We start from the raw sequence: 27,469 nt of genomic DNA, 5'->3' as shown, positions 1-27,469 counted from the left end.
TCTAAGGTTTACAGAGAATGGTCTGAAAAAGAGAAAATATCCAGTGAGCGGCAGTTCAGTGAGTGAAAAAGCTTTGTTGATGCCAGAGGTCAGATGAGAATGGCCAGACTGGTTCGAGCTGATAGAAAGACATCAGTAACTCAAATAACCACTTGTTACAACTGAGGTCTGCAGAAGAGCATCTCTGAACACACAACATGTCGAACCTTGAAGAAGATGGGCTACAGCGGCAGAAAACACACCGGGTGCCACTCCTGTCAGATGAGAACAGGAAACTGAAGCTATAATTAACACGGGCTTAGCAAAAATTGGACAATAAAAGATTGGAAAAATGTTGCCTGGTCTGATGAGTCTGGATTTCTGCAACATTCAGATGGTAGGGTCAGAATTTGGCGTAAACAATATGAAAGCATGGATCAATCCTGCCTTGTATCAACGGTTCAGGCTGGTGCTTGTAGTGTAATGGTGTGGGGGATATTCTCTTGGCACACTTTGGGCCTCTTAGTAACAAATGAGCATATTTTTAACACCACAGCCAACCTGAGTATTGTTGCTGACCATGTCCATCCATTTATGACCAGTGTACACATCTTCTGATGGATACTTCCAGCAGGATAACACGCAATGTCACAAAGATCATCTCAAACTAAAAATCATCTCAAACTAGTTTCTTGAACATGGCAATGAGTTCACTTTACTCAAATGGTCTCCAAAGTCACCAGATCACCTTTGGGATGTGGTGGAACAGGAGATTCGTATCATGGATGTGCAGCAACTGTGTGATTCTAAACCTCTGAGGAATGTTTCCAGCACCTTCTTGAATCTATGGCGCGGAGAACTAAAGGAAGCCCAACACTATACCTGATAAAGTGGCCGGTGTGTGAATGTGAATGTATTTTTGTAACTATATTACTAACCCAATACTTTTGAAATGGTAGTGTATACACTGACTAACTTTAAAAGCTGTACTTACGTGGCTCCTACTTGACGTAGCCGTAAGAAAGCCGGTGTAAACTGATAACGTACAAACCGCCCAGCGTTTGGATCAACATCTCTTTTATCCCCTCCTTTATCTGAAAAAAAAGAAAAGAAAAAAGAGACAAACATCACAATGAGAATTAAATGTATAACATAACTGATGTACAGGTGTGTGTCTGTTCATAATTGTATATGATGATTGTGTAACCAAGTGTTAAAAGGACTAAATCAAGACAGCAGAGACAAGCAGACATTTTACATTTTCTGTTATATATATATATATATATTGAAGCTGTGAATGCTGCAGGGTTTGTTTTTTTCTACAGCAAATGGACATCATTCACATTCACAGCACATTACTTCATGAATCACATCCTATTTCAGTCTTCTGTTCCATTTCAGTGAACTTCATGTGACTGCAGTACCACCTAGTGGTCAGAAAATTACTAATACCCCTTTATAACTCTGGAAATGGTTTTACCTAGTGAAATAAAACTTGGTATGTATTGTACACCTTGGGTAAAAAAAACAGTTTTTTAACTGTATAACTGTGTCAACTGTATATACAGTAGATTAAATACATGGAGTTAAGACCCACAAGATCCAGTACTCTCTCCTGTATCCAGTATCCAGATCCAGTATACTGCTGATCACATGACTGGAATCGGTAACCCGCTGGAAGTGGCCGTTCACACTCACCTGTGGCTGGTGGTTTGGTGATCTCAAACAGTGTGGTTGCTGTCTCCATATCCCTGATCTTGAAACGTGTGAAGTCAATATTGTACAAATTGTCTTCTGGACTACACAGATAGTCTGTAGGGGAAAAAAAGAAAAAATTAACTACATTTACAAATTAATATTCCTGTTCCCTACAATCATATACACTTTTAGAAGCCACGGTTGTAATGATGTTGTCAGCAGTTAAACAAATGTATAAGACAGCAGAGAGTTTACTTGGAAGCAAAGCCAAAAGTGCCCAAAATGTATCTTAAAACAAAAATAAAATTTGTCCAAAAACCTTTAATTATTTTATAAGATAAAGAGCAAAAATGCAAAAATTAATCCCAGACAAAAACGAAACAAAAAAACTTGTAAAATGTGTCCAAATATTATAATTGCATTATTTAGTGTCTGTTTGCACGACGTAAAAACGTTTGCGTTTTGCCCGTTTCATTAACATCGGCGTTTTGGGCTCCTAAAAATGCTAACTTTTGAAAATGGGTTTTAAAGTGAACATGTTTGAAAACAATACCATTATCGTCTCTGTGTAAACTACAAAAATGCAAATTTGTGAATATGGTGACATCATGCGCATGCGCATTACGTGTTCAGTCTACAGGCGGGTAATGTTTCTTAGTGACATCGCCAACTACTGGCCTGGCAGCAGAATACAGCGTTTTTAAATAGCTTTCATGGATCCGTGTGAACGGGGATCGTTTTCACAACTTTGTCGTCTGAAAAACACAAAGGAAAAAGTACATAGTACATATTTCCGTTTTTAGTACATTGTTGTTGTGTGAACATACCCTTAGACAAATTCTGTGATTTTAAGGGTTTTGATAAGCATTTAACATCCAGGGATGCAAACTCAGAGGCATTATTATAATTGCCTGATTATTAATATACACTGAATTCCAAAAGGAAAAAGTATACTTTTAATATCCGGATGATGTACTTAACCAAAAAAAACAAAAAAAAAACAAGTGTGGAATATTGGACACCATGCACTCACCTGTCACAGCTTTAATTTATGTAGCGGAGGGGGAGGGGGTATCAGACTCAAAATAACCTTATAAAATTCATACACTACATGGTTGAATACGTTGCATAGTGCGTCATTTGGGAATGATCTTTTACCATGGCGATGACATTTAGCGAACGTAAGCAGCAGTGTCCTAGACGTGACTGCACATGAGTCCTAAATAAGAAAACACTGCAGTATGCTACAGATATCCATGCAATCACTCACTTTACATAGCATCTGTCACATCTACAACCAAAAATGACCTGGCCTGGCGCTTGACTTAAAGCGGCAGTGAAAACGGTCAAGATCTGTCTGTTTCAGACCTTCATTGCTACCACTAAACCTGCAAGAATGCAATGTAAACACACATGAACTCAGTCCGCACTATTTTTGCTTCAGTAAACCCCACAACCATAAGAAGTGACAGTGCCAATTAGTGTTTGCTGCTCTGTAGGTAGTGCATTGTGGGTATGTTTTGCGAGACGTACCCATGAATTGTACACATCGGAATTCTGACTCATTCTTAGGCAGTTCATTAGAGATGCCAGAATGACTGTTCCCGTGGGATGTTATTTGACAAATAAATTAGACCCTGCTCAGACAAACAGAGGCCACATTAAAAATAAGCCATTTCAAGTCAATAATTCAGTCATCACCCTTATGTTTTAAACAGAGCAATGGTAATCAATTAGTATTTTAGGCCAAGTGCTGTGATTCACAATTTCCTATTCAGAGCACTCAAACTTCAGGGTATTTATACAGGAGCAGTATCAAGAAAAAAGTGGTAAATGAACACCAACTGAACCATGCTGGGCTGCGTCTCCCAAATGCATCGCAAACCTAGGTTTATCGTAGAACAATTGCCACCAATGGTCCCTACGATCAACTTAGGCTTACGATGCTTTTGGGAAACGCAGCCCTGGACAGATAAAAAGATGGGAAAGGGAAAAACCCTATCATCCACAGCATTAAGCCTTGCAGGGATAAACAATAATGCGAATATGCAACTCATCAGGGCTTACACAATAGCAGCATTTCAATTGCAAATGAGCCATCTATTAAAATGCACAGTTGTTGGCACTTAATATTCAGATTTTGTGTGTGTGTGATTTCCTGAGCACACATTCTGGGGAGCGATCTGTCACATTAGGGCTAATGGCATTTAAGTTTCAAAATAAAGCGGTTTTCAGCTATTATTCTAATTGTCTCTCACATTGTAATAACACATCTTTGTTTCGAAAAAACATCTTCTGTATAACAACTGATAACTGTTTTCTGAAAACTCAGGATGACGTAGTACTGTATGTTATTTGTTACAGGGACACTATAAGAAAACCATTTGTAGGCTAAACATTACCATTATAACACATTCTGCAACCTGTATGCGTTTACTTAATTTGTGGATCACTTTAATTGCCCATAACCAGATAGAAATTTAGAGCCAGACTAAAGATATAATGGAAATTGATTAGGGTTTTATTATTCTTACATCCATGTATTTCCTTCAAATTTCCCCTTAATAAATAAAAATGTGGTCATTTCTTGTTGTATGCAATAGCAAGCGATATTAAAAAGTCAAATTGTGAAAGAGTAATAAATGTGTAATGGCATTTTCTAGTAATATATAACGTAATATTTTAATGTCTTCATCAAACTTGTATGTGGTGACCAGAATTTGAATCCTGCTCAGATTTGCCCTTGTCTTGTATGGATTCATTAATTATGTCAATTAGATGCAATGAAAATGAGAAGTAATATTTTTAAAAAGTTGTTTAAAAAGGCTTAATTGCCTGTAATACTATTGCAAAATGACAGAATTTGTGAAATTAGTGCATATAAACCCAGCCACAACTTTTAAAGTTGATGAAAGTGACAATTAAAGACCCATGGTGAAGGACAACGTTCTGAATGTTGACCGTACAATTCAGTAAATATGCATTGTGAGTACTGTTGAAGAATAAAGCTTGCTAGGAAATGTATAGACTTGTATGACATTAAATTGGAGACATTAACCAAAAAAACTCACATGTTATATTGGCTTCAGCAAACTGAACCACACGGTCTTCTTCATAAGGTTCTGATATTTACAAATCACTCAATAAAACCCTATTTGCAACACATTAATTCTAATATACCATTTAGAAAGAATGCATCTAATCTCATGTGTCTGCTTTTCTAAAGACAAACCCACATAAAATTGTCCACAATCACGCACAATAACGTTATCAACAACAGCAAGATCCAGCCTATGAATGGATTTAACACAGTATGTATTCTGAATAAGCCCACCTGAAAGAAGGTGCATTCCCCTGGTCACATGCCACAGTTTAGCCCCTCCTCTCCGGACACTGTACATGTGCTCCCCTAAGAGCCCAGGGCCCAGATTAGGCCCTAAGCAGCTTAAGGCGTCTCAGCATGGCAGGGGCGGATTGGGACGCGATCAGGAGATTTAAATGGCAGGCAGGTTTTGTGTACCTCTCTCTCTGCTGCACTACACTGTGATGTAACTACAACTGACCAAACACAGTCCTCAATCATACATTTTCCCATCTGGTTTTGTAATGGCATTAACCACACAGCACAGAAAAACAGACTCTGACCTGAATGAAATGCTGTCTGACCCATAATGCAAACATAGAGCTCTCTAGAATAAATGTTGGCAGCATATCTGTTGGCCAATCAGAGGTTTTTAGACAAAAATCAGCTCCACACCGCTCAAACCCCGGCGCGAGTTCTGCACGCTCATGAATCCTGTCATTATATCCAACTAAGTATAAACGTCAGTAATAGATTCTAGATAGATTGCACGGTTTCATAATTATAACGGGAGTTTTTGCATAAGTGCAACTTTGTGTACCTCGGATTGTAATTGACAGCTTCAATGATTATAATGCCAGCGATCTTTGCTCGCTTTCTGTCGACTATATAGTATACATTTTTCATGCTGCTACCTGGGTAGGGTGTGAGGATGATCGTGTTCGTCCGCCAACACCGAAGACCATTTTTGAGCCAAGAAAAACCCTGTATATTGTACATATGGTGAAAAGTGATCTACAAATAAATGGGAATTGAAAATGTGAAAAATGTCATTGCTCTGTTGCATAAAAGCTGCTATTTTGGAGGTTGCTATTTTTATGACGACATTTTCCACTTTGCCCCTTACAATCGGTTTTGAGATATGCAAGCATTTTTGACGTGAAACTTCGTGCACTAAATTTGAATAAATGAGATTTCACAGTAATGACAAAACTATTGATTCAGTGGCGGCTCGTCAGGGGAGGCACAGCCTAGACAAGATTTTGAGGTGAAAATAGGAGAAGGACGATTTAATGTTCCCAATTATTTATTCCATTTCATGGCTCAGAATGTGTATTTTTTCTTGTAATTTCACCGCTGTAACACCATAACATGTTAATGAAATCGAAAGCACCGCTTTTCTGTCACGGACGTGCCAAATCTGCCGACATAATTACAACTTCTAAGGGATAGAGAGGGCAAATCCATAGCCGGCCTCTTTTAGGCCTCTTGTGCCTCAGTCGGTAAAAATAATCACCATTGAGTGTTTCACCTTCAGCACTTGAGAAAAGTTACATAGCAGGGGAGGCTAGCCTCCCTCGGTATATCAACCAATCATCGAAAAGACGTAAATTACGTGAGATTAGTTTGAACTGCTACCGCTACGCTGATAATATACCACCAACTACATTAATTGTGGAGAGTAGCGAAATTGAATATTTGATTGCCAACAAAATTACCAAGCTATCATTATAGGAAGGAAAACTCCATGCTTAAGCTGGATATACAGCAAACAGCTTTACTAAACGGCCCAACACGCTCTTTTAACACAGGCATTTAAGAAGGGATGGATGTTTGCTTGAAGTGATAGGCTAGGTGAGTGAAATTATATTTGTATTATCTTGCTGTATGTGTGTAATTTTCGGTCTAAAAGTGACCAAAAAGCCCTTTAAAGCAGTTAAGCAAATAATAATAAACATCATCGTCATCATCCTCCTCGGCAGGGGATCCCCAGACATTACAATTTAGTGTGCCGCCTCTATTATAAAACCCACGAGCTGCCACTGATTGACTTACATTTCAATTCATTCTAGCAGGGTTGGAGAACATGGTGAGAGCATCGAAAGCAGAGAAATGCTTAACTTTATGCAAAAGAAAGGCAAAAAAATGCTAATCCTTGATGTCTGTCATAAGACTTTCAAAACCTGCTTTGAGGAGTGTGTTACAACTGCACTAGGTGATTACATTCATTCAGAGACTTTTATAATAACTGACTCATCTTAAACCCATTTAATAATCTGTGCAGTGAATGACGGCGATAGTAATGAGGATTAACGCAGAGATGTAATTCCTCAGTATCCGCTACATAACAACTAACACCTTTAGAGCAACACAAATTAATTTAACATCGACTTCTGTTCACTGACTACAAACGACACTCTGTACAAAATCACCTCTCCACTCCATCGCTCCATCTGGCTATTCATCTATGGCAGATTTTTGTCCAAGAGAGACACAGAGACGGATGGAGTCTACGTGAGTTAGGCTAGAAATGTGTGTAGCAGTACATTAATAAGAGGTGACCAGTAATCCGCTCTCAGGCACATCGCCCAGATCAGTGAGGTAATGCACAGAGTAGCAGGTGTGTGTCTATGAGTCGGGAATGAGCCAGTGTCACACTAACACGTCTCACGGTGGGCGGCAGAGACAGAGCCATGGTCTAGGATGTGATAGGATCAATAAAAATGTGATATTGATTTTATATAACAGTTAAATAGACAAGTTAATATTAAGTGACTTACATATTTAGACACAATATTGCCTGTTTTTGCTCTATTTCTTCATCGAAAATAGTTCCAAACAAAGCCACAGGACTTTCACGGGTGTTTTGTTACTGAATGAACGTGTCGTTTGAATGAATGATTCAATGACTCACTCATTAAGACAGTCAAATGCTTCATTCCTGAATGAATCAGCCGTTTGAATCCGTTGAAACTCAATGATACCACCTAGTGACGGTTTTAACTTCACATTTAGAGTATTCAATCATTTATAAATAATTTAAAATCTCAATATTCAACGTTTTATGTGTAAATGCATCTAAATGCCACTTAAGATGCAGCTTCTGTGTTTCCTCTGCATTGCAAAGAAGAATTTTTTTAATACTCATTTCTTTTGATTGGTAACAGCCCTATCGTGTCTTATTATTCTAATTACATTTATTGATTAAATGTAATAATTTGACTGAATATGATGCATACAGTTAATTAGGTAAAAAAAAATGCACTTATAAAAGGTAAAAATAGCAATAAAAAGGTCAATTTTAACTTAGGCTATTGGAAAACATTTCGGTCACTGCTGTGAACGGACCACTTCACTGCTTAAAGATCTTTGTGCTGGCATGGATTGTGAAGATTTAAACTGTGGTATACAGAGATGTGTACGAAACATGACTGATTCAAATGAGAACATCAGTGCTTTTCTGACCTTTAGGCGCAAGCCACGCGCAACAACCACCTGTTGAAAACGTGCTGTGGATATGTTCATAACCATACTAGCCAAACCACAAAAATAACCACCAGATGTTTGCTACATTAAAGCAGTCTTAAACGGAACAACGGCTTGCTAACCGTATCATCAGCAAAATAAACAACCACAAGGTCTGACAAAACTAAAATAAGTGAACAGCCATTCAGTAATCACTAATACAGACATGTAATTCTAAATTACACAGTGTTTTTCTAACAAATGAACTTATAAAATATGTCCAGAGCAGGTAAACGAACATTAGAACTAGACGATTCACCGCAAGTACAAAACACTTCAAAGAATATAGATCTAGATTATTGATTCTCAACTGGTAGATCATGACCCTAAAACAGGTCCCAGGGTCTGTTCTGACAGGGTCAGCTGAGAACCACTGATCTAGATGACATTGAGTAGCCGCTCTGAATGTGACCAGAATATTTTGAAAGCATAAGAGAACTTTAACTGTTTTGCACAGGCTTGCAACCCTTGTTTGCACATGCACACGAACAGGATGTAAAAACCTCAAAAAGTGCTTGGTGTTCTTATCACAAAAACACACATGCACATTGTAGGACGAGAGAACCTGATAGAGGTCACAATTACACATGTCCGGTAGATTTAGGCTCAGCTTTGTAAACGCCCAACCAGGAAATTCGCTTCATGGCCAGCACAGACATGACCGCCGTGCCTTTGGCCATTTTAACGTGACCCTGGATCATTCTGCATTAGCATCAAGTAGCGCCGGGGTGAGAGGATAGGCCGCTGTGAGCACACCACGGAAACAAGAACAACAACATACTGGCATGACAGAGGAGTTTAGAATAAAAAAAAAACAAGACTCAAGTAAAAAAGGGCAACAGGAGGTCACAGGCAGTGGACGGTCTAAGAGTGCATTACGTGAACTCTCGCTCTTTCTTTGTGTGCACATCCTCAAGCATCTCCACTCAAAACTGAACAAATCTGTGTCATTAAATAACCGTTCTCTGATTGCAGACTCTAGCAGTATACAAATATGTAAATGTATGTAAATGACTCACACAGCAAGATTGGTTTCTCCAGTTAATTTCCACTCAACTGTCCTGCTTAAATACAGCTTGAATCATCTCAGTTTGTCTTAGGGATGCACCAATTTGGAAAGTTCTGGCCAATTTTGCCAAAAAGAAAATTATGAAAATTTCCAATTATAGGCAGATGCTAAAAATGTCAGGCAAAAATACATCTGCGTTCTTATTATACAGAGAAACCTCACAGCTCGAGATATAACGCAGATTTCCTTACTCTTTCACTGCATATGAAATATTTAAAATTAAATAGTGTATGGAATTTCATCTAAGCATAAGGCAGAGTATGCGATTTTAGTTGTTCTTACATTTTTCAATAAATTTAGAATAAAAGTTATTGGTTAAAGTTAGGGTAGGAAATGTTTTTCATTAACACTTTTTGCTATAGGCCTACTGGTTGAAACTCTTGTGGAAGTCTTAGGACCAAGAAATGTTCGTCCAATCATGGCATTCGGTCTGAATGGTGGTACAAGTAAGAGCTCTGTTAGTTGTTTATGTTCATTATTATTGCAATTTTATGTGCTTTGAGACCTGAGGTAATTTAATGCCGTTTCTTGTGACGCTTTGCAGACTGTGCTCTGGCTGTGCATGTTCATGTGTTCATGAGGAGACGTGGCTTTGGGGACGTGCTGAAGGAAGGGTGGGATCTCATGCTTTCAAAGCTAGCTTGCTATTGCTAGCCTCTCCGAAATTAAAGGTAGGGTAGGCAATCACGATTTGTTTGGGAAAACATTCATATGTGACTTTCATGCACAAATTAATGTGTATGCACACTTAGGGAATGACACCCATTGTTGTAAAGGTGCAGTACGCGATTTCTGAGAAACACTGTTGATATTTGAAATCAACCCAATCAAACACACCCTTCATTATTCCGCCCCCAAAATGCACAAACATGCAATGCAAGAGTGGATGTCTCTATCACAGCTGAAGTGAAGCAAAATAATGCTTCAATGACACTCAAAACTGTCCTGTTACTTTAGATAACATTATTGGTACTGTGAAACATAGCAAAACCAATGTTACTCACGTATGGAATAGAAACAATGCAACCTCAGTCTATTTTTAGGCTCTCCTGCTTAGGTCTCTCCAGAGCTGGAAATCTTTTCTAATATTAACAGGGGTCCTAAAGCTCTCGGTCCTAAAAAACATTGAAGGTTGTCTGATAAAACATACAGTATAATTCCATACTATTCAAAACCGAATAATGCTCAGTTGTCATAAGGAACACATTTATCATCCTCCACTTCATCATCTCTGATCAGGCATTACGAACAGCTTTGCTCTGCGGTTCAAGGGGGATTGAATCTTTCACTACACCGGGCCATGCTAAGGACACTGGGTTGCAAAGGAGTGGTGTACATTTTTAGCGCATTAAGCTCGGCAGATTAGCCATCTGGAATTTAGAGGTGCAGATATAGACACAGGAAATGACAGACAGTGGAGAGAACCAAAGGGACAAGGGTCGCAGTCCACTGACTCTCACCTGTTATTTAAAGTCAAAACTTACCAAAAAATGGGAGGGGGTGTGGGCTGGTAATAAGTCCTTACTTTATGTGATTACTAATCTCATGGCATTTAAAACAACATTTAAAATGTTAAAGTCTGTGTGACAGATCTTTTCATCCGTTTTTGGAGTAGGGCTACATCAAAATGAAACTTTTGAAGACGAAAAAAAGCAGCATATAAGAAAGGGACATGGTTTCAGCAGACAAAATGATTCGAGAACTCCAGCATACATCACTAGAGATGTTTCCACTGTCGTTTCACCGGAAAATTGAGTTATGACACTGATCGAAAATCGAAACAAATGTATTTTTGAAAAATGAAACGTATGCATGGATGAATCATTCACAATAAAATCAAAAACATGCATTTACAAAATATTTTCATTTCATGCCATCAAACAATAGAATAATCTCACTAATAATACTAATTCAGTGACATTTCTCTTAATTTCATGAGGTAAACAAAAATCGTATTGTAAAGTTACAGTTCTGTAAAAGTGTGTAAGACTGGGAGTTGAGGTAATAATCACTCTCGAGTATCTAAATGTAGAAGTGTTTTTTTTGTTTTGTTTTTTTGCTGCAGAAGTCAAAGCTATAAAGTGTCCGAATAAATGGCAATAGAATCTGGATAGATTAACACTGAAGCTGGCTCACATTTAGAAGGACAGAATTGGCATGGAACTGAAAACACACAAGCGGTCAAATCCAACCTAGAGTTAAGCGTCTCGAGACGTTAAGCGGAAAAAATATGCTTAGACGTCCAGTTAAGTCAAACAAACTGGCTTGGAAAAAAATCCAAAGTGTTGTGTGCACTGAATGCAGTCTTAAAGAATAACAATGTAGTTGATGAATTTAGGAAGAGTAATGAGCTTTTTCCTGATTCGCTGGTCTGCTATAGTACAGCGTTCGTATAAATTACTTTGATAATTGTGTGCACAGAGTTGGAACAGGAACAGGATATTACATTTAAATAGGGAATGAATACTGGAGAGGACAAGGATTTTCTCCATGTACTACAACACCAAGTCCCTTAAAGTAGAATGCACTCATTTGCATTTATTTTTCATCAGATGTGGATAGTAATTCATGTACTTTTATTTTGAGTTCCAATAACCAAGAACACTTTCTTACAGATGACTAACGTCTAAAACTGAGTGGAATAGCTAGTTCCACTCATGTTTAAAACAAAGAACAAGGGAGAGAAGTGAAAAGAATCAAGATATTGAGCCCAAAGAACTGTGTGTGTCCTAATGCAGTTTAGTGATTTTCAAGAATCTGAAGAGCTCTGGGATTGATCTTATAAAATTATTATTATTATGACCAACAATTGTTACATTAAAATCATAGTTCAAATAAGTAAAAAAAAATACATTATAATGTACAATTGGAAATATGTCCTGTTCAGACCTGGGCTGATAATTAAAGGCAGGGTAGGGGATTTGTTACAGAAAATTTTTTTTTTTGCTGGTTGAAAGTCTCTTCACATCCTGATAGCAATCACTAAGTTAAGTGGTCTAAATGTATTTATATGTATACATATCGTATTCTGGAAGGTGTAGGACCATAAAATGTTCGTCCAATCATTGAATTCGGTCCGAATGCAATGATACGATGTATATCCATTCCTCCACGCACCTGCTCGTGCAGACATCACACATCATCAGCGCGTTTCATTTCATGCAGCGTTAGGGCCCGTTCACACAGAACACGTTTTTGCTTTGAAAAACACGAGAAGCGGGCTATGGAATGGGGATAAAATGCAAGTTCTCTCGATGCGTTTTTTAAAAGTCTAACTGATTTTAACTTGAGTGCCGCTGCAAGACGCGAGCGCAGCGGCTACACACGTCCTTCTAACGCGCGTTTACATAGAAAAACAACGGAAAAGTAGTGCATTGGAATGGAAAACTTGTTCTGTGTGAACGGCCTCTTAGCCAGACTTCAGTCACCGAGCATCGCAACCGAAACAGCAGCCACCTTCTACAGTTCCTCCTGAACCAAAACAACCAGCTTATGCTGCGTTCACGCCATAACTGTAATTTGGAAGAAATGGAAACTTGTGACGTCACACTCGGAGCGGTTTGACTGGACTTTTTGAGTTTCAATGATTCTGCAGCAGTCAGGTGGTACAGGTCAGTGCTCTTTAAGTTGTTTATACTAATTTTATTGTAATGTTATGTGCTTTGAGACATGAGGTAGTTTAACGCCGCCTCTCGTGAAGCTTTTGTTTGCTCCCTGTCCCTGCCGTATGCGTTCATGTGTTTTGGAGGATAAGTGGGTTTGGAGACAAAATTACCTACCCTACCTTTAAAACAAAGGCTAATAATACAACCTTTATGTTATGTTACACTAATTGTAAGTTGTTGTTTGATGCCATTTACACTTTGTTTAACATAACATAACATTTATAACATAACCTCAGCGTATCTAGTACATTAGAAAGCAGTATGCATAAATAATGTCATATTCAGTGTATATGGTTATATTTATTAAAATCATAAATGGATGCTGCATTATTGGGACATTACTTGTCCCTATCCCTAAAAAGTTCTCCCCTACACCTGCCCATAACCTTACCTGTTAAACACTATTCCCACCATTAAATGCCCAGTAGGTGCTATGGGCCAGATTCCAAAAAAGCGCTGATGGGAGTGGAAAGGTGTGCGTGATCAACTGACGACGTGCAAATTAAACACCACAGACGCAGCCAGATCATTTCCAAAATGACCAACTCAATGTACCAAGAGCAGCACAAGTTAGCGTCTGCTTTAACACATGATTTTTATTGGGAGGTGGCGTAAACACCAGTAAAACCTTAGTAAATAACCTTGCATGATTAATTTGCATCTGAAATGGAAACTCATACAAATGCATATGCAATGAGGTCAGCTGTCCTCGCATGTTCAGCGCTAATTTTTCACTGCGTGTCTTTAGTAAAAATCCTGACAGTAGTTTTTTTTTGAATACCAAAAGAGGGATTATTAGTAAACCTGGTCCTAAATTTCCACTTTTCTAATATTTTCTTAATTTTTATTTAAAATGAACGCCTCTTGGAGCTCATGAACATGCATGTTAGCCAGGATGATTTTCAAAGCAATTCTGACAATGAAATGCAGGTATTAAAGCAAAGACTTTAGTCAGTGGAGCCAAAGGGCTACACTTCACGAGAAAAGTACGTGGGGATTGTTTGTCTTTAGCACTTAGAGACTGCAGTATGTGGATCATTGTCATTCAGACTGAATATATGAATATTATGTTTATATTTTTCAAGGTTCAGAGTTAAATTTATACTGTCTGTATATTTTATTCAATTTGGCCTCGAGACAAATAGGTCAAGGGTATTTTCTCGCCAAGAGCCATGTTTAGTTAAAGGACGTACTTCTGAAATAGTGCCTAAATTAGTCTAAATATTAATAAGTTACCCAATTTTTATTTAAGCATCATTTGGGACTAATTACCGTGAGCAAAGCTAACTGCAAAAAAAAAAGTCCATAGAACAGGTTACTCGCTTTTAATGGCCTAAAAAGCAAGTAACAAAGTTATTGGCCTGATATAACGACATATTGTAATTTTGAGACCGTCACGCTCAGGAATGACACTACAAAAATATAAAAACAATGAGCTCATCGAACATCCTGTGACCTTCAAATACTTCCTTTTCCTGGTGCTGACTGTAGAAATAGTCATTTTCATATGTCAAATCCTCTGCAGTGACAGGAAATGTTGCTCAATACAAGACAATATGGAGATGACATAAGTCCAGCCCTAGACAAAAGCATCATCAGATGCAAATGGATAGAAGGACAAGTGTTAAAGCAAATAAACATACAACAGGTGGTGGAATAATCTAAAGTTTGAACCTGATGAATTTGGACTGGCTAGACACTAAAATTTAGGACAATGTTTCGATATCAAGCCTATATTATAAATACATCATGCAAAGAAATACATTTTAATCATTTTGAATGATATTACTCTTATATTAGATCTGTGCCTCTGAAAACATTTCAACATATAACTGCTTCTCTAAAGCTCCAGGGGCCTCATGTACAAAGACTTGCGTTGAATTCATACTAAAACATTGCGTACGGACAAAGCTGTAAATGTGCGTACGCAAAAAAAAACCCATATGTATGAATCTCTGCGTACGAAGGATCCCACGCATATTCTCTTTGTACATCCCAATTAACGTAAAATTGAGCGCACATGCACGAGCACAGCGCCCCACCCAGTCTCCTCCCTTAATTAAATTAATTTAAATATGGTAATGAGTCCACTTTGGCAAAAGAAAGCAGTAAGAAAATGGCAGCAAGAAACGAAACTTTACAGAGAGTGAATTGGAGGTGCTACTATCGGAGGTAGAAACAAAAAAATATATATTTTATTTGGAACTTTGTCCTCCGGAATAAATAACAAAAGGAAAAAATATGAGTGGGAGAGTTTGGCTGATGCCGTCAATGCGGTGGGATCTGAAAGTCGCACTGTAGAGTAGACTGAGTAGCCTACAGTTGAGACACTTTTTGCGTTTTGATTTTTCACACAAAAATAGACACTGAAAAGAAGTGAATTTCCACATGACACGCCACATGACATTTCATTAGCTTGTAGACTAAGATATTATCAATCAATAATACCCACAAGTAGTTTATATTTTCTACAATTAGCTCATAAAAATAAGGTGCCCATATGTGGTACAGTTGAGACAGTGCATGGTACAGTTGAGACACCCATTTTTAATGATGTGAAGGTAACTAACCATTCATTGTAAATATAAAAAATAAAGACAAATAAAGAAAATAACAATTGGGCAATATTTTTGTTTATTCATCCATTTATATTCATTCATTTTATTTAAATTAGCACTGGTTAAAATGTATAAAGCAGGAACAAGATATGTAACAATATTTATTAATAATCCACAGTTTAAATATCACAAATATCAAATTTTATTTTCATTTGCGTCCTATGCTGGCTAATTACGACATTTAACCTGTTATCATAACACTGAACAACTAAACAGTGTGTTTCCTAATAGAACTCTATCGGGGGTACAGTAGATATGTGTCTCAACTATCCCCCGCTGGACACCTCGCACATTTCTCTAGATTTTGCAATTACCTTGCATGACACAATACCATGAAATACAGAATAACGTTTGTGGTGATACCAGTTACGTTTAACAGTCACATAAGGATAATAAGCTATTCATTGTGGAGAGTGCATGGTGAAGTGAACGTACATATCTTAGAAAAAAAAACTTTTCCCAATATCTTCGGATCGGAGATGCGTCCGTTGTTCATATTTCCCACGATCAAAGAGGACACTAATACGCACGTGCACAGCAAAAAAAAAAAATGTCTCAACTGTACACATCTATCAACTGTAAACAGTCTACCCTAAATGACCTTAAAAAGAAATGGTCTGATATAAAGGTGGACATTAAACCAAAGCTGTCATTGCCAGAAACTAAGGGTTGTATCAATTTGCATGCTTTTATATGTTCTTACTTAATTGCATAATTGATAGAATATTCCCATAAGGCTCGTGTGACAATATATGTCAATTATTTTATAAATTTATAGCAATGCTTCCCACAGGTGGTGGTGCGATAGACTTGTAGAACAATTCGTTGTGTAATGTTTGCAACTTCACTTCATTGCCTGTAAGAGTCTTGGAGGACTCTTGAGAAATGTACGTACGCCAGACATGAAATTGGCGTGGAGGAACGCACATTCTCGCGTTAATTTCACTGTTAGTACATACGACCGTGAGCGTGAAAGCTGGCGTAAGCAAAGTTTTTGTGCGTACGCAAGATTGATACATGAGGCCCCAGGTCTCCAGGAAACTTGCTCTTAATGAGGTGATAAGGGTCTCCTGCTCCACCTTCACTGGTTTCCATGGTAAGAATCTCAACATATGCCTCGACAATTACTGAGCAAGCAATGCATTATCTGAAGGTGCTAATATCGGTCAGTCTGAGAATAATCAGGTTTAACACATGTTTTCCTATCCTCTGTCAATTGCTCTCAGAAGATCTGTCATGTTAATGGATCAGCAATAGAATTGAAATTGAAATTATTAATATAGCATTGATATTAGAATAATTTTTCATAAAAGGTCTTTAAAGCATGATGTGAATAACAACGAAAAGACAACAGTGGAACCATTTTGCATGTTGACTGATCAAAAGGAGGAGGACAAGATTTCTGTGCACTAAAATTCCAGTAATCAGAGCTGAGGTTTGAATTGCTTGATGAGTCAGAGCAATCTATCGAAAGAAAAATATGACTTGTGTTCTGTGAGAAAAAGCACAGGTTTGTTGCCTTGAGTGGGCAGAATTTTTCAGATGTTCAGAGAGGGCCAACGGGCTTATGAAGTCAAATACTGCAAACAGGTGAAATTATGTAACTGCTTTGAGCAAATAAATATGCTGTTTGAGTGACTAGAAACAAACACATACTGCATTTATAGGGCACATTACAAACTTTCCACAAAAGTGGAAAAACAAAGCCCAGACCCTGCTCATTTACATATGTCACTTTACCGTTGTATGGTTTTACAGGGTTATGACGGTATGATATCATTTTCGAGCAAGAGTTTATTCATTTTTATTATTGTTGTCTAATAATAAATAAATATATAAATAATTATTAATAGCTGTTTTGGGGTTACATAATTATTGTAAATTAAATAAATGATACATTTTACATTAGACAACAGGTGTAATGAATTATTTTTTAAATGCATTTATTTTATTGTAACTAATAGTGCTTTCAAATTGATATATATATATATATATATAACGCAGCACTAATGACAGCACTAGTAACTAAACATATAATTTATCATTTTGCATGGCAAAAATATTGACAGGGCAAGTAAAAATCTGATTTTTGTATAAAATGCTTGATTTTTTTATTATTATTGAAAGTAATTTTAATTATTTAGCATCTGGTCATTATCAGTTACTTGATATCATCTTCATTTGATTTGGAACATAACTGGAATACTCAATTCTTCTTAAAACAATTAAAATATCTTTCCTAAATAAATTATAAAAGCCTACTTGGAACCATCCAGAGGTGTAGTCAGATCATTCATACATGGGGAATAATGATATTTTGAGAAAAAAATGGCTGCTAATGTAGGCTACACTTCATTAGCAAAGACTGTGTACATAAATAAACAGGAAACAAAGGTCGAGACAAAATGAGACAGAGGTGACGCCAGAAAAGTGGAACGGCAGCCGCAAGTTCAAACCAATCCAGTCCAGAGGTGGGGCTCTTAAAGTATGTAGTGTTTACTTTACATAGGTTATATGGCACACGTTTGTTGTTTTCAAATAACATCTTCGTAACCAAAAAAAGTTACATTACAAGTAAGTCAGTGTGCAACAAACAGACGCTAGCGAGTAACTCGTGTTTGGAGGACGTAACCATGGCAACTTGAACGTTTTCTGTTCGGTTTTGTCATTTTCCCGCCAATACTATACACTCATCGTTTTATTGTAGATTTATACATCATAAACATGAACACAAAAACAACTTTAGTGCATGGTTTAAAAAGTCTAGCACTTGATTGTAAGATAACTAACAGTTAAAGGGTTAGCTCGCCATCCCAGGTGTACAGTATATGACTTTCTTCTTTCAGCCAAACACAATCAGAGTTATATCCTGGCTCCTCCAAGCTTAATAATGGGAGTGAATGGTAACTTGAGATTTTGAAGCCCAAAAAAGTGCATCCATCCATCATAAAACTAATCCAGGGGTTTAACAAAGGCCTTCTTACAAAAACGCATCACTTCATAAGGCCTTTTAACCCACTGGATTCGTATGGATTACTTTTATGATGGATGGATGCATTTTTTAGGCTTCAAAATCTCAGTTACCATTCACTCCCATTATAAAGCTTGGAAAAGCCAGGATTTTTTCATTTTATTTTTTATATAACTCAGACTGTGTTTGGCTGAAAGAAGAAAAGTCATATACACCGGATGGCTTGAGGGCGAGTAAATTATGGGGTAATTTTCATCTTTGGGTGAACTAACCCCTCAAGGCATGCCAGAAGACAGGAGGAAGAGCCTGAACAGATTGAGGTGTGAACATTTCAGAAATCCTTTACAAGTCCTGAATTCTCAAACTGGTTAGAATTAGGCATGAATATAATTGATTGATTGATTGATTGATTGATTGAATAGAATGCACATTTTAGGAGCCATTTCTAAGAGGTAAGGATTACATGCAGCCTCTTCATAAAGAGTTCATGGGATGTGGATGTTGTATAAGACATTGCACAGGCCTTTAAAAAGAGTAATGGAGGGCTTATTGGCCACCTGTTACCTAATCATGCTTAGGACTGCAAGAGGAGGTTAATTATAGTTGATCCTTGGGAAGTGGCATTGCCTATGCCATTTATTTATTTCAATTTCCAAAGTCATCCATTAGCTGATAAGTTCAATTTCAGCAGTAATACCAGTAACCCTTATAATTTATGAAGGCCTTTAGATTGAGCTACACCGATGCACTGCAACGCAATATTTAAACACCAATATGTTGCTGGTTTGTATTAAATCAAATGCTTGCCTTAATCTGTTTCTCAAGCAAGTTATTTAGTCATTCTTTGTTATTAAAGAAACCCAGTGATCGACAATTGCTACAATATGGCGATTACAGCATAGTGAAGTGTTCATAAACAAGAGGATCTGTGCTTACTCAAGTCTACTGAAACCCTGCGTTGGTACAAAGCGCAACCTAGTCAATGGCTTCCGACAATGTACGATGTTTGGCGAAATATTCCGAGTGTGTTCCGATCCACTCGATCACTTACTTTCAGTGATCTTCTGCAATCCCAGCACATCCTCCGGGCTGATCGTTTTGTTCCCGAGCAATTCCACTTCTGTGGTTACGGGGACTCCGACGTCTGTCGTGTTGCAGCCCTTCTTGACTTTCATGGCCTCGGTTATATCAGGGTTGGAGTTCGCTTGTCTGCCGCGGATGCTGTGGCGGTTGTTGCCGATGCCGTTGCCGGTGTCTCCGCTGCTGCTGCTGCTGCAACTACCGGGATTAACGCCGCCGGACTTCTTAGAGCTCGATGGGTCCTGGCTGTTGCCTGTGCTGGTACAAGAATAGCTCATTATCCGTTCCTCCTCCTCCACCCCCTGCTCCCCCGGTCTAGCAAAGACACAAAACAGTCACCCTCCCACACCCGAAGGGCTGAGCAGGTCGCCCGCTTAGAGGTATTTAAATCCTCCAGTTCTCCGCTCTCACCCCGAATCTCTCTCGCGCTCAGTCTGAGCTGTACTATAGCACGCGGGAGGGGGTCGCCTGCCGTTCAGTGGCGCACCAGCAACAGTTAATCGTAATTTGACTGATATAAATGACTGTTTTGAGTGCATAAAATTGTATCCCTGAGGACATTATGTTGGATAAAATCAGTCGTCGAGCCTGGACTGATTTAGTTCATTCTAGCATACCGTGTGCGCCGGATAGCTGTTTTGTTTCTCCCTGTTTTTTGTGTGGTACGGCCCAAATTGATTCGTGAATTGTGTGAACGTGCATCTCAGATAAACAAGTCAAAACGAATCAAATAAATAAAACCCCAGCAAATGTGAGAGGTTGAAAAGCCAATCATTTTTTTTTTTTTTTTTTTTTTTTTTTTTTTAAGAAAAAGGAAACTTTAACGCGATTAGTAAATATGAGCTTTTTGTTTACTATTTTTTATCTAAATTTCATTTCTTTTAAAGGGAAAATGTCATTCATTATTATATTTTCGTTATTATATTTACTCACCCTCATGTTTGTTCAAAACCTGTATTCATTTCTTTCTTCTGCTGAACACAAAAGAAGGTAGCCTATTTTGAAGAATATGGGTAACCAAACATTGACTTAATTGAAAAAAAAAAAAATACCATGAAAGTCAATGGGGTCCATCAACTACTATTTGGTTACTGACATTCTTCAAACTATATCTTTTTTGTATTCAGCAGAAGAAAGAAATTCATTCAGGTTTGGAACAACTTGAGGGTGAGTAAATGATGCCATTGAAGAACCATTTTCAGTTCTTTAAAAAACCTTCAATGAACTGTTCTTAAAATAACCAACATGTTAATAATCTGAAGAATATTTAACCCCTATAAAGACCTTTTTGTGCTATTGAATGACTCTGGATGTTAAATGCTCTTCATGGAACCATAGATAATGAACTTTATTTTTAAAAGTGAACTTTGTTGAAGTTAATGATCACAGTCCACAAGAGGACGCCACAAGACAGTACAACAAAAATGGCCTGTGACTCACAATGGTAAAACTAGCCTACTTGATAATCAAAAATTTATTTATACCAGTGAATGAGACACTTACTTCTGATCAAACACCATGAAGAAAAATAAATTAAGCAATTTAGCAAATAAACTACAAGTGCTTGCAATTTCATGGTTTTGGTTGGCTTGAAAAGGTTTCACCAATTTAAATAGCCTAATGTCCTCCATATTAAATGTGTGCCTGCCATCTTTGAATAGCCTACCTTTTTAAGCAATATATTGTGATTATTGGTATATCAGCCTGTTATATAACAGCTATCATTGTTGTGCTATATACAAAACTAAGACAGAAATAAACCGTTATAACTTTTTTTTTTTAAACAGAACGAAAAACAAAGGCATTAATGCATTTCATCAGTAGCATGTTTGTTACAATAATGTTGATACAGAGGAGAGTTAATTAATAATATTACTGAGAGAGTAGAAGTGAACACACTCATTTCATTTCCCAGGCCTGCTGAGCTGGCTCGTCTTTTGTCATCGTGGTGTGGCTGCCCTCATCAGCAGAAATACACACACACACACACACACACATGCACGCACATGCAGACATTTTTACACACAACCAGAACTACATCTGACACACACACACACACATAGGCTTAACAGATACACACATCATACACATTCGACACACACACACACACACACACACACACACACACACACACACACACACACACACACCTCCACGCTGGACATTTTGTGGGCTAAACAATGTGCTGACTGCGGTCTGTGTGCAGCCATTGTTTTGCAGAGACCTGAGTTGAGGTTGCAAGTTTAGCAAATACACTTTCAGTTTCTCTACTTCAAAATTTGTTTAATTTAGGCTATGTTACTTGAAGTTTCATTAATTATTTGTGAGTAGTGGCCTACAAGACATTTCTAAATGAAAATGGTTTCAAAGTAAATTCTACATAATTTTTTCAGTCATTTTTACAATGGATGCTGAAGCTGTTCAATTCATTTCAAATCTCATAGACTGAAATGTTTAAGTCTACATATTCATCTATCAGTGTAAACGTCCACTGGTTTATAGTTTTGCTCCTCTTACTCCTTTTCATAGTTGCAAAGCAACAACAGTTTTTAGACATATTCAAATAAAAACTTCATTGGTTCCATAAAGAACCTTTAACATCCACAGAATCTTTCCATTGTACAAAAGGTTTTTTTTTTTTTTTTTGTGGAAAAGGGCTCTTAAGATTATTTAAATGTTCTTCACACTGAGAAAAAAAAAAAGTTGCTTTAAGAACTGACCACTCAAATGTTCTTTGGGGAACCAAAATATTTCTTCTATGGCATTGTTGGGGAAAAAAACCTTTTGGAACCTTTATTTTTAAGAGCGTAATGGTGCATTTGTCTAGATTTAAAGTCAAGCAGTATCCGCTTCATTGCTTTGGATTCATATTAGCATTTTAAATGGCATGTTTTACCATTTATAGGACAGAAACTCATCCGTGTTACTCATTACATTACTCAGACATCGCCTCTCAAAAACAAAAACATTAGGCCTTTTGTAAACTGTGGCTTAAGGTTTGCGCTCAGATAAACTGGAGACTAAACACTGGAAATATATAAATAATCATTATTGTTTTGAGATAATTTCTTCTCAGGCATCACCGAATTCAAACCTTTTATGTTGTACAAACCACATATAGAAAGTAAAAATACATTTCTATGAATCCTTATGCTGTTTTGAATATAATATTTTCCTTACAGAGTCCGTGCAATACTAAATACACTGTAAAAAGCGAACAGTTGGATCAACTTAAAAAAAAAATTCAACTTAATTTCACTAGGTCAATCACACTTATATTATTTGAGTTCGTCAAATAAAAAATCTCAATTTCAAACATGATATTGCTTAAAAGTAAAAAAAAAAAAATATTAGTTGTGACTTGTTTTTTCACAAGACTCAAAATGCTTTAGAAATATGTATTAATATTCATTCAGTTTATACACTGACAGTATATGTTCCTCATTCCAAAAATGTAACTTTGAGAAATCATTTGCAAAAGTCTTAATGTAATTTCATTTATTGCAACTTATAGGCCTACTGTCCTTAATGCAAATTTGAAGGGCCTGAAAAGAAAATCTCAAGTTATAATATAACCATATCATATAACCTTATAGGTAATTCACATAAATGTGACCTAAAATTAGATATTAGCAGGCATTGCTTCCTCAAGCAGTGTAAAAGTGAAGTGATCATCAGGTAGCGTAACATGAGAGTAGGCCATACGTCTCCATGGCCCCTCATTGGTGGAGATCCCTTCATTGTGAAGAGTGTGCGGAGGAAAGAAAGGACTACAGCTCAGGACAGAAACAAAAGGCATCCAAAGCAAAGTGCTGACCGCAGCCAGGGTCTGTGAATCAGGGAGCCCCATTGAAGCGGTGTCTGTATAAATAGCCCCACAGATGCCTGAGCTGGAGACCGCGTGCTGGATTCCCCTCAACGCACACAGCTCATTCTATCGGGTAAGTCTGGTAAACCCTGTACCTCTGCCAACTCTAAACCAGATAGCGATTAAACCAGCTTGGAACACCATAGTGAGCATTAATTATGCAGAATGTCTTATCAAACAATGATCCACTGATACAATCAGACATGCTTAATTATAATTATGATAGGGGAGATATTTATGAGATGTCAACCAGGGATTTGAACAAGAGGTTTTCATTATTTCATCTGACGTCCATTAGACAGTAATATAAGCCACTCGGCTTAATTGATCCAACAGTGTTCAGGCTTGTCATACATTGAATACTTTACATGTCATTATCTAGAACAAGCACTTGTACTTTTTTTTCTCACAGTAAAAACAAGTCGGCCGTGTGTCCACCAAAGCGTTTTTATAAAGCTGAAATGTAACTTAGGCCTACTTGCTCTGACTGGCATTTGTTTTGGATGAACAGATGTGCTTGTTGTAATCGTTGTACAAGCAGAATGTTTTTGTGTTTTTTTGTCTTGTCCATCCTCCACTGTGATTGGACGGCTGGTTGAAAAGTGACAGTGATGAGCGTTTTAACTAAAGTTGAACATTTTTCAATTCTCGGCGTCCGGGGAAGACATTCCAAGCGCTCAGCTCCTCGTCACGATGCTCCCATTGAAAAATGCTCTTGCCATTAGGGGGAAAAAAACGCTTATTTAGCATGGGTACATGTTCAGCAGTGTTGTGAACTTCTGACATGAGTGCCTGTCTGATTCCTTGCATGCAGGTCAAGTCAGCGCTGATATATCTGAAACAATGGCTCTGACAAACCCTATGTCAATGCCCATGGGACCATGGAAGGTAGGCCTATAGTGATTTATTTGATTTTAAATTCATTCATTTAAAATTTGTTTAATTAATATTTAAGTAAAGTGCAATTTGGGGCAATGTTTCTAAACTAAATTTGTATTTAAAAGGATAGTTCACCCAAAAATAAAAATGTTGTTATCAATTACTCTCCCTCATGTTTTTCCAAACCTGAATGAGTTTCATTCTTCTGCACAAAAGAAGATATTTTAAAGAATTTTGGTAGCCAGACAGTTGACGGTAGCCATTGACTTCCATAGTATTTCTTTTTCTACTATGGGTGTCAATAGGGTCCATCAACTGTTTGATTACTAGTATTCTTTAAAATATTGTTGTTTGTGTTCAACAGAAGAAATAAACTCATACAGGTTTAGAACAACCTGAGGGAGAGTAAGTGATTTCATTTTTAGGTGAACTATCCCATTAATTAAATGATGTTCAACATGTTGAGCTAAAAGTTTCTTTCTTTCCCAGATTACCGTTTATGACCAGGAGCATTTCCAGGGCAGGCGTTGCGAATTCACCGCTTGCTGCCAGAACATCATGGAGTTCGGGATGGAGACCGTCCGCTCCCTGAAAGTGGAGTGTGGCGCGTGAGTAAAAGCACACTTCTTTGATTACCGAAGTAAATCTCTCTTCCTCTCTCTAACCCCTTCTCCTAATTGCCTCTTGTGACTCTAGCTGGATAGGTTTTGAGCACTCTACCTTCAATGGCCAGCAGTTCATCCTGGAGAAGGGAGATTACCCATGCTGGGAGGCCTGGAGTGGAAGCAATGCCTATCGCATTGAGAGGCTGATGTCCTTCCGCCCCATCTGTTCTGCTGTGAGTGAGACCATCTGCACCATCAACACGAAATACACCCACCAGCAGACTTTCCGACCATCACTATTTCTGAAATTTGTTTGTCATAGTGAGTGTAGATAGATGGCATTAAAAAAGCAGGGCAGAACCTGATTTCACCAAGTGCAACATGTTTCTGGATCACCATCTTTGTTGATCCTGGAGCAACATTCTAATTAACCAATCAGATTTGAGGGACAAGTTTACAGTTTATGTCAAGTTTAGACTTAAAACCAGAATTAGGTTCTTCTACATCAGTGTTATTAACCTATCATTTCCCTCTGATTTTAGGGATAACTTATGGGTAGGGTTCGGTTTAGGGGTAGGGATAAGACTACATTTTCGGAACAGGAATGCAAGAGCAGGCTTTATAAAAATAAGGGCTATGCGCCATTCAGAATTGAATTGAGAAAAATTGAATTTGAACTGAGCTATGCTGAGTTAAGCATAATTAAAATTACATTTCATTTTTCAATATGAATTACATGTAAGGGGTATAATCAAAAATATTAGAAATATAAGTCCAAAATATTTGCATATATAAATATATATATTTATATATAAAAAATATATATTAATAATCAATGTTTGAAAAGTCACCTATATTTATACATTTATTATAATTTTAATTATTTACAATTTACATGTTATCATACACTAAAGGGGTATAATCAAGAATATTAGAAATATAAATCTGAAGTATTTATTAAAAAAGCAACAAACAATAACATACAAAAATGTATTTAATTAAAAATAAAAAATCGATTAAAAATCAATGTTTGAAAAGCCAATGATTATTTATTTCAACTTATTTTCATGGTCATTTTATGGAGCATGGTGGAAGAACATTTCCCAGAATGCAATATCTTGTTTATTTTAAGTATTACACAGTTGTGTGATGCACTGCAGTAAATTCCTTTCCATTTGCAATTTTGTTCATCCCAACTCATCATCCTGTGAGACGTGGCCACCATTTTAATTCAAATTCCAAGTCATGAACCGAAAGTGAACCCATTTTGTCAAATCAGAATTTTGTGCGTTCAGCAAGTTGAATGACTGGTTGTTCATTCTGAAACAGATGCACAAGGATTCCCGTATGACACTTTTCGATTGTGAGAACATGACTGGAAAGCAGTGGGAGGTGTGCGGTGACTACCCCTCTCTGCAGGCTATGGGATGGTGCAACAACGAGGTCGGCTCCATCCAAGTCATGAGTGGCGCGTGAGTACGATTGCTCCAATGGATTTTGATCGTGTGATTATTTAGTTTGGGTCAAAATTTTGCCCCAAAACAGTGGCTAGCATTCTGGCTTCCTGCTCTTATGTTGCTTTTGATCTGCATGTGTGAAAGGAGCGCGAGTGCTTCGGTTCGGGCTTGCGTCACTGCATTCGTCAACGTTTGAGACCTCGATTGCTCCACTTGGCCTCCATGGTAACATGCTGTGTTCCTATTTCTCTAGCTTTGTATGCTACCAGTATCCTGGTTACCGTGGTTACCAGTACATTATGGAGTGCGACTGCCACGGAGGCGAGTACAGGCACTACAGGGAGTACGGCTGCCACGCTCAGACCCCTCAGATCCAGTCTATCCGTAGGATCCAGCATTGAGAGGAGCCGGCCGTGTCCTTCCTCCCTTCCCTCCCCTCTTCCTCCTTCTGAGCCCTTAAATCCTCCACTTCCTCCATCCCTCCGTTTCCAGCCATGCAAGACGGTTTTGTTGACCAGGACGGCAGGCTGGTATACTGGTGCTACACCAATGTAACAAGTCCACAGCACTTTTTTTTACCCACTACACGAGGAAAGAAAGACAAACTATTGACGGCAGGAACGATGAGATAAAAACCGCAGAAGAAAAAGTCCTGTACGATTCCAGCCGGACGGACGTGGTGTGATGAGAAGCTGGGAGCGTTGCTCTACTTTCGTCATGACTTGATCATCATGATCGTAGCCATTGCAGTTTTCATGGTCAACATCTGTACGATTTTTGATGAATAAAGAACATGAGTATAAAATCTGAGGAAACACAAAAACAGAATACTTGATATCAGCTGACTGTAGTGTGTGGATCTTTCCTGACCTTACATGAACATTAGGACTAACATTCAACTTTCACAGATGAGCATAAAATGAGAAGGTGTAAAGAATTGTCTAAAATTAAATGAAGTTTTAAATGAAAAGAT

General features: G+C 37.7%; 2 protein-coding genes and 1 long non-coding RNA gene across 5 annotated transcripts in view; 1 reads left to right on the top strand and 2 right to left on the bottom strand.

Annotated features, from left to right (window-relative positions):
* unc119a2 (unc-119 lipid binding chaperone a2) overlaps positions 1-20,130 on the bottom strand; it is a 23,780-nt gene extending 3,650 nt beyond the window's left edge. The window contains exons 1-3 of the mRNA XM_082140426.1: positions 19,659-20,130; positions 1,678-1,791; positions 974-1,073 (exon numbers count right to left, since the gene is read on the bottom strand). Of these exons, the coding sequence (XP_081996552.1) occupies positions 974-1,073; positions 1,678-1,791; positions 19,659-19,965 (521 nt within the window). The 5' untranslated portion in view covers positions 19,966-20,130. The remainder of the gene's footprint in view (positions 1-973; positions 1,074-1,677; positions 1,792-19,658) is intronic.
* Positions 13,287-19,647, bottom strand: LOC309477244. The gene is made up of 2 exons (XR_014198585.1): positions 16,654-19,647; positions 13,287-14,858 (listed from the first exon to the last, which is right to left on the bottom strand). It is a non-coding gene; the product is annotated as an uncharacterized lncRNA (long non-coding RNA).
* On the top strand, positions 16,678-27,469 carry cryba1b (crystallin, beta A1b). 3 transcript variants are annotated; one of them, XM_082140429.1, is made up of 6 exons: positions 16,678-16,732; positions 24,370-24,443; positions 24,924-25,042; positions 25,131-25,272; positions 26,369-26,511; positions 26,750-27,469. In XM_082140429.1, exons 2-6 carry the CDS (start codon positions 24,399-24,401, stop codon positions 26,895-26,897), a joined length of 597 nt encoding a protein of 198 aa, XP_081996555.1. In that variant the 5' UTR covers positions 16,678-16,732; positions 24,370-24,398; the 3' UTR covers positions 26,898-27,469. The 3 variants fall into 3 exon arrangements, with proteins under 3 accessions (XP_081996555.1, XP_081996554.1, XP_081996553.1); XM_082140428.1 differs by lacking the exon at positions 16,678-16,732 and adding an exon at positions 21,812-23,628; XM_082140427.1 differs by lacking the exon at positions 16,678-16,732 and adding an exon at positions 21,812-23,637 and having other exon boundaries at positions 24,380-24,443.

Source organism: Leuciscus leuciscus, assembly GCF_965113295.1.
Source record: "Leuciscus leuciscus genome assembly, chromosome: 16".
NCBI classification, from domain to species: domain Eukaryota; kingdom Metazoa; phylum Chordata; class Actinopteri; order Cypriniformes; family Leuciscidae; genus Leuciscus; species Leuciscus leuciscus.
This window is presented reverse-complemented; position numbering and strand designations above follow the sequence as displayed.

Excerpts from the sequence above, each read along its gene's own strand:
- cryba1b (XM_082140429.1), top strand. The coding sequence starts at position 24,399 with ATGGCTCTGACAAACCCTATGTCAATGCCCATGGGACCATGGAAG. Across the intron at positions 25,273-26,368 it reads TCCGCCCCATCTGTTCTGCT|ATGCACAAGGATTCCCGTAT; the intron begins GTGAGTGAGACC and ends ATTCTGAAACAG. Across the intron at positions 26,512-26,749 it reads ATCCAAGTCATGAGTGGCGC|CTTTGTATGCTACCAGTATC; the intron begins GTGAGTACGATT and ends CTATTTCTCTAG.